This window comes from Gastrolobium bilobum, unplaced genomic scaffold, assembly GCF_033153095.1.
Source record: "Gastrolobium bilobum isolate Gb01-03AN ecotype WA unplaced genomic scaffold, APGP_CSIRO_Gbil_v1 utg6879, whole genome shotgun sequence".
Classification (NCBI taxonomy): Eukaryota; Viridiplantae; Streptophyta; class Magnoliopsida; order Fabales; family Fabaceae; genus Gastrolobium; species Gastrolobium bilobum.
The window spans coordinates 127,647-139,856 of NW_026898846.1; the positions used below are offsets into that span (position 1 = coordinate 127,647).

At 36.9% G+C, this 12,210-nt stretch overlaps 1 protein-coding gene across 2 annotated transcripts; it reads left to right on the plus strand.

Annotated features, from left to right (window-relative positions):
- The first annotated feature begins 9,171 nt into the window (after positions 1-9,171).
- LOC133284689 (uncharacterized) lies at positions 9,172-11,294 on the plus strand. Of its 2 annotated transcripts, XM_061481761.1 has the most exons (6): positions 9,172-9,316; positions 9,442-9,562; positions 9,715-9,818; positions 10,519-10,581; positions 10,782-10,913; positions 11,030-11,294. In XM_061481761.1, exons 1-6 carry the CDS (start codon positions 9,314-9,316, stop codon positions 11,054-11,056), a joined length of 450 nt encoding a protein of 149 aa, XP_061337745.1. In that variant the 5' UTR covers positions 9,172-9,313; the 3' UTR covers positions 11,057-11,294. The 2 variants fall into 2 exon arrangements, with proteins under 2 accessions (XP_061337745.1, XP_061337746.1); XM_061481762.1 differs by lacking the exon at positions 10,519-10,581.
- The last annotated feature ends 916 nt before the right edge of the window (positions 11,295-12,210 follow it).

The following is a 12,210-nucleotide window of genomic DNA, read 5'->3' on the forward strand; positions in this document are numbered from 1 at the left end:
TCCTCTCCTAGTGTGCTTTACATAGGTTAGAATTTTTAGTGAAAAAATCTGATTTTTCATTCATTCTCTCATCTCCTTTGGTCATCCTTTTGTTAGGTTTTTCTTAAGGGGGCGTTTGGATGGAGGATTCTAAGAAGATGCATAGGCATTTGAGAGGTGGGATTAGTTGGTGGCCATGTTTGGTTGAAGCTTTCTGAAAAAATGCCCACCTAAATCATTACCCCATCTTTACAGTTTGCATGTGCTTTTGATCCAAAAACCCGGCCATACTTTCCCATTTGCGATATGGTATATTACGTTATCTATGTAAATCATCAGAATGGGCAAGAGGCATATGACCAGCGTACCCTCCACTTGCACGCGAAACTGAAAATATCTACCTGGTTAGATCTATTTGTTGCAGAGTTATCACTTCCCAAACAATATAGTCCGAGAGACGAAGACGTTGAAGTAACATGAGTTGGTTCCAAAGACCAGAGTTGCAAAGTGTTCCTGTTTCCAGACTGAAACCCAAAAGAAATGATCTCTGAGCATGAAGGTTGGTTACAGTGGGAGGTAAGGTAAGGAGAAAGGAAATGATTTCATCTGGGTTGATGGTTGTTTTCTGTCAAAGAGTGCGTTTTTCCTTTGCAACATGGTGTTACATATTAATTTCTTAAATTGCATGTAGGTGAAAAAATATTCTCATTTCTTCATGTTGACATCTCTCCTCCAGATCTGAGGTAATAATTTTTTGTAGCGTTGTTATTTTTTGGCGTTTGTTGGTTGGAGCAGAGATTGGTTTCGACAAGTAAAGCACACAAACTAGCGTCAACTGTGTTCCACAGCTCTCAATTTGATCATTTATGTGTCGCTCTGTTTCACTTTGTGTAAAGGTACTTTCCCATTTTTTGTGGAATTGCTTATGTAGGGTGGGTTGGGTTTCTATGCATTGCCCTTTCTCCAATATTTTAAACTGTTCTAAACTCGTACTATCATTGGGATGATATAGGACTGCATTAGCATCCTCATATATGCATTTCTCCTCTGTTTTTTGGTTGATACGTTAAGGAAGATTTTTTTAAGTCTGTAATCTTTCTTGTTTTGAACATGTATGCATTCAACATATAATTTGTACACTAACTCAAATGATCAACCAATATGTTTTTTTATATCTGTGTTTGACAGTGTTTTGGTGATGCTACATGGGCTCCATAGTCAAACAATGTAGAGGAAATTGGAGTGCTTCCTTTCAAGGGTAATGAGGATTGCATCAGATAGGCTGAATTTGACTTCCTTAGATCGAAACTTTTTTGTGCAATGGTCTTCGAACAGGAATTGAAGATTTGTCAGCTTCTTATAAATTGAACTTTGGGAATGGGGACAGTGATGAATGTTATGGTCTATTTGCCTGTAATCTGCAGTCATGATGTAATGAATATGATAATGGCCACAATATTATTAATCACATTTGTTAAGTGCAATCCATTGTATCTATGACAGCTATATTAACCGATTAAATTGAAGTAGTTGTGAATGATTTTCCATAGTTGTGTTGTGAATGTGAGCAATCACATATGTTGACTATAAAGAGGAATGTAATAAGCATCAGGTTAATTCCACAGGCTAACTGTACCTATTCATATTAGAATGCCTCCTCAAACAGACCTTGACAATGTCGATCATCGACAAAATTCAGGACAAAGCTTGTTCTTTAAGCTAAACCAGAAATCTTGAGTTTGATTATGCAACTTTATTGATGATTCAATTCATATATATTTTTGACACCATATTGTTTCAAAATATCTCTTCCAACCTTATCATTTAGACACAAAGATAACTGTTGACCTTCTGTGATGAAATTTGTTATTATCTGCAAGCTCATCATCATCTATTTTGGCTCTACATAGCATGTCCTTCTAAATTCATAACTGTAACCAACTCAGACATAACTTGCTTCTTCCATACTCATGTATGCATATATATATATATATATATATATATATAAATGGGGATATTATCACGAAACACTACACATAATTACAAAATTGGATACTCGTGACTATAATAATCTGCTCACAACTATGGAATGAAAACATTTTTATTATGGTTTGTACCGTGCTATATTATAGGACAAAGCTCAAACAATAATCCAAAATGGGACAAGAATGAAATGGAAAACAATTGTTACTTTTCATCTCAGGGTTATTTTTGTAATACCCACTGCATTTACCCATCTATATGTTACTTACAACCAAACATAGACATTATAAAAGTTGCCTAATTTTCCCATCCAAAATTTTTTCAACCAAACAACTTTTTTTACATTTTCCTATCAAACATAATCCTCCAACCATTTCCTTATGCATAACATTTCCCTATTATTCATAAAATTTCCCCTCAACCAAACGCCCCCTAAGAGGTTTTGAAAATAACCTAGCCTTTTCTAAGAGCATCCATGCCCCACTTTTGTGAAGTTTTAAGCTGAAAATTTCACTCTTCTAAACACCTTTACCTAGCCCCCTCCTTCACACATTGGGCGCCTAGCAAGCTTTTGTGGTGATCAATTGGTGGCTTTTCAAGAAGAGTTCTTGCATCTTGATGTGGGGTGGTGTGGATCAACGTTAGAGGGTTTGAACCCTTCAAACCTGACACTGATCTCCTTGGTGTTTGAATCACAAACAAAGGTAACATCATGCTGTCTTAAAGCATGAGTCTTGATTGCATGTGTGATTCCGCATGAAAAATTTTATTTTTTCCTCTCTCATGCTTCGGCCTTCAAGGCCATTTAACTTTCAGTCTCCATATGAGCAAAACAACCATTTTTCTTCATTTTTCTCTTTTACTGCTTCATTGAGTCTTTGTTTTATGTTACTTTGATTGAGTCTGTAATTTCTATTCGTTCTTCTTCGTCTTCATCAATCTATATCTCGGGTCTATGGGATTTCAGTTTGTGAAGATTATGTCTGTATTTTCAGCAATGTATGTGAACACGAGTTAATTTTCTTTTGGAATGGATAATCTATAAAGCTATTAAATCTTTGTAATTGAATCTCTGTTGCTGAATCTTTTGGATTTATGTTATTTAGTGCTTTAAAATCTTGTATCAATGGAAATTGAACATAACTTGATAAAGGAACTTTTATAAGGAAGAGATTTCAATCTACTCAGCAATAGGAGGTGAAGAGTGTGGAAACACTTTCATTGGTTGCCTTAGGAATAAGAGACCACCTCATTTACTAAAGGTTCTGAATTGAGTACTTGTTGGGAACGAAACAACTATAGGAATATAAGATTTCATGTACCATTTAAGTCCAAGAGCTTGAAGAATCAGCGTTGGCATTGAAAAAGACTTGAACAAGTCCATTAGACGAGGTATTAAGCCTAGATTACAACTGGTTTAACAATGGATCAGTGCATCCATTCCTTTTCTTTTAACTGTCATTCCATCTTTCACTTCACCGATATTGTTCCTTGAACTTGCTCAATTTAATTTCTGCATATATCTTTAATGTTTCTTGTTGGAGATTATATGTAACAGTATATTGTTTGAATTCTTTGTAACCGTAGGACTGTTTAGATAGAGTATTTATTTGTTTTAGTCTGTTACGTTGTTACCATTTATTGTATGTTCGCCGATTTAAAGGCTACCAATGAATGAGATAAACACACAATTGAAATATCAAGTTTATCTTGGTATCAGAGCAATCCTAGTATACACGTTTCCGCATTCCCTTTCAGTGCAAAAGCTGGTTCATTTAACATGGCACCAGGTGGTGGCAGCAAGTCCAAAACAACTGATCCTAGTTCGCCATTTTACTTGGCTGGATCCGACAGTCTAGGTCTCTTGTTAACGACTGTCATGCTGCGTGGTGAGGCCAACTATGACAACTGGGCCAAGCTCATGAAAAACGCATTGAAGGCGAAATACAAATTGGGTTTTGTGACCGGTTCAGTCAAGAAACCAGGATAGGATGATGCCGAAGAGTGGCGCGCCTGGGAGATGTGCAATTCGATGCTCAATGGTTGGATTCACAACACCATTGATGCAAAACTTCAACCATTCATCAAGTTCTTTGATGACGTCAAGGACTTATGGAATGACCTAGAGGAAAGGTATGCAGTGCAAAACTTTCCAAGACAGTATCAACTGAAATCCAGTTTAGCCAATATCAAGCAACATGGAGATAGTGTTGGTGATTATTACACCAAACACAGGGCTGTATGGGACGATCTGGAAGGCAGCAAAACTCGCAAGTTTTGCGATTGTGGTGATAAGTGTGCCATTGCCAAAGCAATCGAGGAGGAGCAAGAGCATGATCACGTTTATCAATTTTTGATGGGGCTGGATGAATCTACATTTGGCAATCTGAGATCCCATATCCTCAACACTTCTCCTCTTCCTAGTGTCAACAAAGTGTACGCAATTGTCACTCAAGAGGAGACCCATCGTAGTATTTCTCGCGTTCAAGATGAGAGGAGTCAGGTAGTGGGATACTCAGCCCAAACCGATTCCATGAAGCAATCAGACACGTCCATGCAGCAGCGGATGGTTCCTAACAAACCACAAGACAGAATACCTTGCCCTCATTGTGGCAGGACCAATCACGACCCTTCCAAATGCTGGAACATTCATGGTTTTCCACCAAACAGTAGTGCTGGTCGCGGACGAGGAAGGGGAGGACGTTCGGCAGGACGTTATACGCATGCTCATGCGACGTTTGCAATGGATGCCTCACACCCAGTTGCTGCTAACTCTCTTCCTCCAGACGTCTCCCATTCTGCCTCTTCTCAAGTTGCTGCACACTCCGTTTTGACCCCAGAAATTGTGAACAAACTGTTAACATTGGTAGACCAGCCTCAGTCACATGAAAAATTATCTGGTAAGCGTATTCATTCTCAATGGCTCATTGATAGTGGGGCCTCACGTCATATGACAGGCACTTTGGCTTTATTAGCTGACATTACACTTATTCCCCCTCTATCTGTGACTCTACCAAATGGTTCTATTACTTATGCTGCAAAACAAGGCTCGATGGTGTTTAATACAAACTTCAGCTTGTCAAATGTTTTATATGTGCCTAACTTACGCTGCAATCTCATCTCTGTTTCCCAATTGCTTCACTCCAAGAGCAGTAGCGTTACATTTACTGATAAAAAGTGCATTTTGCAGGACCAAGTGCTGAAGAGGGAGATTGGTTTGGGTGAACTTCATGAAGGAGTCTATGTGTTTCAACCTTCATGTGCTTCAGCTTCGGCAGTTCAAGCAGGAGAGTCAATTGACTTGTGGCACAACAGGCTCGGCCATGCATCCTATGATATCTTATCTCTGGTTCCAGAATTTAAAGTTTTGCAAAATAAAGTAGTATGTAAGGCATGTGAAGTTTGTCATCGTGCCAAGCAAACTAGATCAATGTTTCCTATAAGTTTTTCTCGCAGCAAAGAATGTTTTGCTTTAATCCATTGTGACACTTGGGGTCCTTATCAAAATTCTTCTTCTTCTGGTGCACGTTATTTCTTAACTGTGGTGGATGACTATAGTAGGCATGTATGGGTTTTTATGTTGGCCGATAAAAGTGAAACTTATGATCGGATGTGCAAATTTCTTGCTATGGTTCTGAACCAATTTGGTAAAACCGTAAAAATAATAAGGTCTGATAATGGTACTGAGTTCAAATCTAATAACATGGTGAAACTCTTGAATGAAAAAGGTATTTTGCAACAAACAACTTGTGTTTATACGCCTGAACAGAATGGGAGAGTCGAAAGGAGGCATAGACACATCCTTAATGTATCACGTGCCTTACTGTTTCATGCAAATCTCCCTGTTGATTTTTGGGAGGAGAGTATTCTTGCTGCTGTTCATATAATTAATAAAACACCTACAAGAGTTCTCCAAGGCAGGTCACCACATGAAGAATTGCATGGAGTTAAACCAGATTATACATACTTGCGCACGTTCGGTTGTCTGTCATTTGCTAATACAAGACCGAAACCAACTGACAAGTTTGCTCCACGTTCGCGACGATGTGTTTTCATCGGATATGCAATAGGGCAGAAAGGTTGGAGATTGTTTGATATAGAAGCGCAACAAAGCTTTGTGTCCAGGGATGTAAAATTTTTTGAAAATATTTTTCCTTTTCGCGAAGCTCCAGTACAACCTGTTTCTGCACCAAATTCTCGTGTGCTTACAGAGCCAAATTACTTTGACGAAGGCCAAATTGTCCATGACGGTTCTGATGCATCAAATGACAGCCCAACGCCTAGTGGATCATGTGTTCCTCTGGACGATAGGGGGGAGTGTTTCGCTGGAAGCAACACCAACTAACAAAGTTACCGCTAGGGAGTCCTCCTTACTAGAAAGAAGTTCGAGTTCTAGTGATGCATCAACCCAATAGCAGTTGCTGGAAGCAAATCTGCGTCAAACAGTCACACGCTAGCACCGTAACAGGAAGCAACCATCTTATTTGCAGGACTATGCATGTCAAGTAGCTGATACACACACTCCTTCATCTCTCCCTACTCAAACCAATGTCACCTCAGGTACTCGGTATCCTATTTGCAATTATCTTAGCCTCACTAACTTTTCTAAGCAACATCAAGATTTTGTTGCAGCTATTGACACAGGTCATGAACCACGTACATTTCAAGATGCTATGAGAGACTCCCGATGGGTGGAAGCCATGAGGGCTGAAATCACAGCCTTAGAAGACAACCATACATGGTGCCTCACGGATTTACCTCCAGGGAAGCGTGCTCTTCCAAGCAAGTGGGTGTTTAAAATAAAATATCGTTATGATGGAACGGTGGAACGGTATAAGGCAAGATTGGTGATTGCAGGTAATTATCAGATTGCCGGAGAAGATTACAGTGAGACTTATGCACCAGTGGCAAAGATGGTGAGTGTACGTACATTGCTTGCAGTGGCTGCAGCAAGAAACTGGGAGTTGCACCAGCTTGATGTTCATAACGCATTCTTGAATGGAGAAATAAGTGAGGAAGTTTACATAAGATTCCCCCTGGATTCAGTACTGGGTCTAAGCATAAAGTATGTCGTCTTACAAAGTCATTGTATGTTTTGCGCCAATCACCCCGAAACTGGTTTTCCAAACTCAGCAGTTCGTTGACGGCATATGGATTTGTTCAGTCAAAAGCTGATTACACGCTCTTTACTATGCAAAAAGGGGAGGTGTCTCTTGCACTTTTAGTTTATGTTGACGACATCATCTTAGCAGGTAATAATTCACATGCTTGTCTTGCAGTCAAGGAGTATCTGAATCAGTGTTTTAAAATAAAAGACCTGGGTAGTCTGAAATATTTTTTGGGTATTGAAATTGCCCGCAGCAAGAAAGGAATATTTTTATGTCAGCGTAAGTATGCCCTGGATATCCTTTCTGATTCCGGGCTCAGTGGATGTAAACCGGCGATTTTCCCCATAGAACAAAATCATCGTCTTGCCTTGGATGACGGACCAGTATATGAGAACCCTGAACGGTGTAGAAGACTCATTGGTAAGTTGATTTACCTCACTATCACAAGACCCGACCTGAGCTATGTTGTTCATATACTTTCTCAATTCATGCATTCACCGCGCTTAGCTCATTATGAGGCTGTTCTCCGGGTTATTCGATATGTAAAGAGAGATCCTGGTCAAGGACTTCTCCTCAAATCGGATTGTGACCTAAAAATTCATGCCTATTGTGATTCGAATTGGGCTTCATGTCCTCTTACCAGACGATCTCTCACTGGTTTCTTTATTATGTTGGGTTCTTCACCCATATCCTGGAAGACCAAGAAACAAGTAACGATGTCTCGCTCTTCTGCAGAAGCAGAGTATAAATCAATGGCTGCAGCTACAGCAGAGATTGTGTGGCTCAAGTCGTTTCTCACCTCTCTTGGGTCACTCACTCAACTCCTATGGAATTGTTTTGTGATAACCAAGCTGCTTTACACATTACAGTGAATCCGGTGTTTCACGAGCGTACCAAGCATATTGAGTTAGATTGCCACTTTGTACGTGAACATATTCTAGCCAAGCATATTACAACAGCTCATTTGCCTTCTCGTTCCTAACTTGCTGATTTGTTTACTAAAGCCTTGGGACAACGCGAGCTTCTTAGTTTTCTTCCCAAGTTGGGCATTTCATCCTTACATACTCCAACTTGAGGGGGAGTGTTGGAGATTATATGTAACAATATATTGTTTGAATTCAATTCTTTGTAACCGTAGGTTTAAATTCTTTGTAACTGTAGGTTTGAATTATTTGTAACGTATATTGTTTGAATTCAATTCTTTGTAACCGTAGGTTTGAATTCTTTGTAACGTATATTGTTTGAGTTCTTTGTAACCGTAGGACTGTTTAGATAGAGTATTTATTTGTTTTAGTCTGTTACGTTGTTACCATTTATTGTATGTTCGCCTATTTAAAGGCTACCAATGAATGAGATAAACACACAGTTGAAATATCAAGTTTATCTTTTCTTAATACAAAACAACTATTTCTTCCAATGATTTGTTGTTTCCCCTTTAATTAAAAAGAATTTGAAAAATATAACAACGCGATGAATTATTTTAAGTTAAACTAAACCATTTGTCATAATAGGAACACCAATGTGATACTTGGGAATATGTGACCAAATAGTTCAATACTGTTTGATTCATTATTTTATTCCCGAATATGGCTTAAATTCGATTTAACAATATTTTCTTCGTGAAAATGATAATCTGGGTATAACACTTCCATTTATTACTCGATGCGTGCACTTGTGTAATTGGTCATCATTTTGTGAACGACTTAGTTTTCCTCGGTGGCTGTGAAAGGATCAACAGATAACTAAATAAATTTGTTTTAAGTTAATATATATATATATATATATATATATATATATATAATAGTCATGCATTTTTTTTTAAAAAATATTGAAGATTTTTATATTTATAAAAAATATTTTGTTTTCTAAAAATACTTATAGATAGATTTTTATAAAAATTTAATATCATATAATATATTTAAAAGAATCATATAAATTCTTTATTATAGGATATTTTTATTAAAAATATTTATTTTAATTATATCTATGATTATATAAGATATTACCAAGAACTGAATAATATTACCTCATATAATATAATGGCAAATATAAATAGTAATAAAATTTAATAAGTCTTAAAAAAAACTTAATTATACTTCTGATCTTGTGCACCAAACATGACCTGAGAGTGCCCTAAAATTGATGCTTGACTGAAATCCCATTGTACTCTCATTACCGTTTTTTCTTCTCCACGAAAAACCCTAGCCGCTTCTCACCTTTCAATCAACGACTCCCCAACAAAAATGGTACATTTTCTCTCTTCCCTTGTTATCATCTCTTCCTTCTAAATGATTCATTGAGTCTGACGTTTCGTTACTTGTATGTTCAATTTTCCTTCATGCTTTCTTTCTTTCTTTAATTTGCTTTGCAGACAGGAGAGGCAGTGAATCCAAAAGCGTACCCTTTGGCCGATGCACAACTCACACTAACAATACTGGATCTTGTTCAACAAGCTGCCAACTACAAGCAGCTCAAAAAGGGTGCTAATGAAGGTATTATTACTACTTTCGCCTCTTCTTTAAAAAGAATCATGTATAAAAGAGCTTATATTTCATTGGTTGTACCATTTTATTTGTTATTCTTAAGTGTTAGTTATATAGCGTTTCTTTTTTCTTTTTTCTTTTTTTTTTTTGTTTTGTTTTAGCGACCAAGACACTGAACAGAGGCATTTCTGAGTTCATTGTGATGGCAGCAGACGCTGAGCCTCTTGAGATTCTTCTCCATCTTCCTTTACTTGCTGAGGATAAGGTAACTTCCCCTACCTTTATTTTTTTTCTTAAATACTCATTGTTGAGGACGAAGCTTTTCTTATTTCAAAGCACTTTGTTGTTGCATAAATGACTGTTTGGTGTTGGATTAGTGTATGTTGTAGAAATTTGATGAGCAGGTCGTCAAATAGCACAATAGCATTTAAAAAGGGTGTCCAAAACACCATCTGACTTATTGTTTTGATGTCTGTTGCGTCTAATAAGTTGAGTCTGGATAAGCTTCTTTTGAGTGCTACCATAATTATTTTGATAGCTCCCTGATGTGTATGGCCAATCATCTTTTGGCTTGTGAAGTTTGCATCTTGCTATTAATTTAACTATTTGATATCTCTACGTGCGTAAGTTGAAAGTGTTCTGTATTGGTACTTTTAAATAGTGAAACTATATTGTGTAAAGTTGAAGCCTTATAGTTTGATCTATTGATATGTGCTCTTTGAAATTAATTTTGAGTATAGTTACTTTTCCATGCGATGTTAGCTTTTCAAGTTCTGAAGAGACTGAATAGATAGTGAATTTCACTGCACTTAATCTCTTTTGAAATTATCCCTGGAGTGTATAGACGTTTTGTTATCTAAAGGCTGTGGCCTAGTGGCCTTTGTAGCCTAGTGACTCTAGTACCCTGTTTGATCCTTCATGTCTCAAGATCACACTTTGACCCACCTTTTCTGTGCCCATATTAGATTACGTTGTGTGATCAACCATATCTTGTAAGTTGGGATGACATTAGCAGATGCAGACATAATGTTAGTAAGTTTTTTTACTGCTGTAGATGTTAATTTCATCTTGAAATGTTACCTATATGTTGATTGGAGAATATTTTGGTTTTATGTTTTTTGTCCCAACTCCAGCAGCTTTCATTTCAAATCAATGATATTTCTGGAACTTTTATCTATAGCAATGAAGTAACCTGTTGACCATGTAATTAACTACTTGAATTTTTTAGAATGTTCCCTATGTGTTCGTCCCATCAAAACAAGCACTTGGACGAGCATGTGGAGTCACCCGGCCAGTCATTTCATGTTCTGTGACAACTAATGAGGGAAGTCAATTGAAATCCCAAATACAGCAATTAAAGGTATGCACTATTCTTTGCTTTAATAATTTTTAGGTAGTTGCAAACTATATTTGTTATCATCGTATGTTAATATTAAATAAACACGCATACTGAGTATTTGATTGGTATCTATGCAGGATGCTATTGAAAAGCTATTAATCTGAAAATTTGATATTCGGTATGATGGGCTTCTTGAGCTGTGCTGAATGCTCCTGTAGAGGCTTTGACTGGTCGAGTTGTGTTCAACCTTTATATGTAAACTTACATTAATATTTATCTCTGCTGCAAAAGATTATTGGAGAGCAATATTTTTTAAGTTAGTGCGAATGATGTTTACTGTTATTATAAATTGTATCGACGCTACTATTTGGTGCCATTAGAAATTTTAAACTACCTGATTATTTTGGTCTTGTTTTTGAATAATCAGAATAGTTTATATTCAGACATAGAAAAAAGCAAAGCCAAAAGCTTGTCGGCACTATTCTGCCACAACTAACAATACCTTGGGTAATTAATTCTCTATTTCTCACATTGCCTGTGAGTTCAGAACCTAAAAAGAGCCAACATAAAACTGCGTATACTATTTACCAAAATAAAAATAAAAATAAAAATTGCTTATCCGTTTTCTCACATTCCTTGTTCTGTTTTCGCCTAATGTGATTCATACCAGAACAAATCGGCGCCTCTAAATTCGTCTCATTTGATTTGCCGAGACATGAGGTGAAGACAGAATCTTCTATAATATCTATAACCATATAATAGAAATGAAGACGAGCAAAACTCAATAATGATCAAGATATTGAATTGAATATCTTGAAAAAAATGAACAAAATATTTAACGGTTTATTTTCCTATTCAGCATTGTCTTTGGAAAGCATTATTTTTTTATTTTTATTTTTTTATAAATTGAATAGTCTCGGATCGCTAGTTAAGTCTGTGTTTCAAATGCAATTGATTTTAAACATAGTTCGATACAAATTTAACTTGTTTAACTAACCAAAATATTATCAGGAGTTATGACTAGCTGTATTTTCAGTTATTCCTTAAACATTAGCGGAAATTAGGAAATTAGAGTTCTCCAAGAAAGACTTGATTCAACACACGAGTGAGCTGGTTGGATTGACTAGGGATAGTATATTTCCTCGAGGGCATATCAAGTTGTGGCTCACACTGGGATATGAAGTTTCTCAATACGTTGGTCACTATAAAAGAATATCAAGCCATGACTCTACGCTAAATCGAAAGCCTTAATGTATAAAGGGAAACAACATCGGTCAATTGTAGAGCACCCACATCTTCTTGGCAACATACGAAGTAC

Coding starts and splice junctions, on each gene's coding strand:
- LOC133284689 (XM_061481761.1), top strand. Junction 9,819..10,518: donor CTTTACTTGCTGAGGATAAG/GTAACTTCCCCT, acceptor TGCCCATATTAG/ATTACGTTGTGTGATCAACC. Junction 10,914..11,029: donor CCCAAATACAGCAATTAAAG/GTATGCACTATT, acceptor GTATCTATGCAG/GATGCTATTGAAAAGCTATT.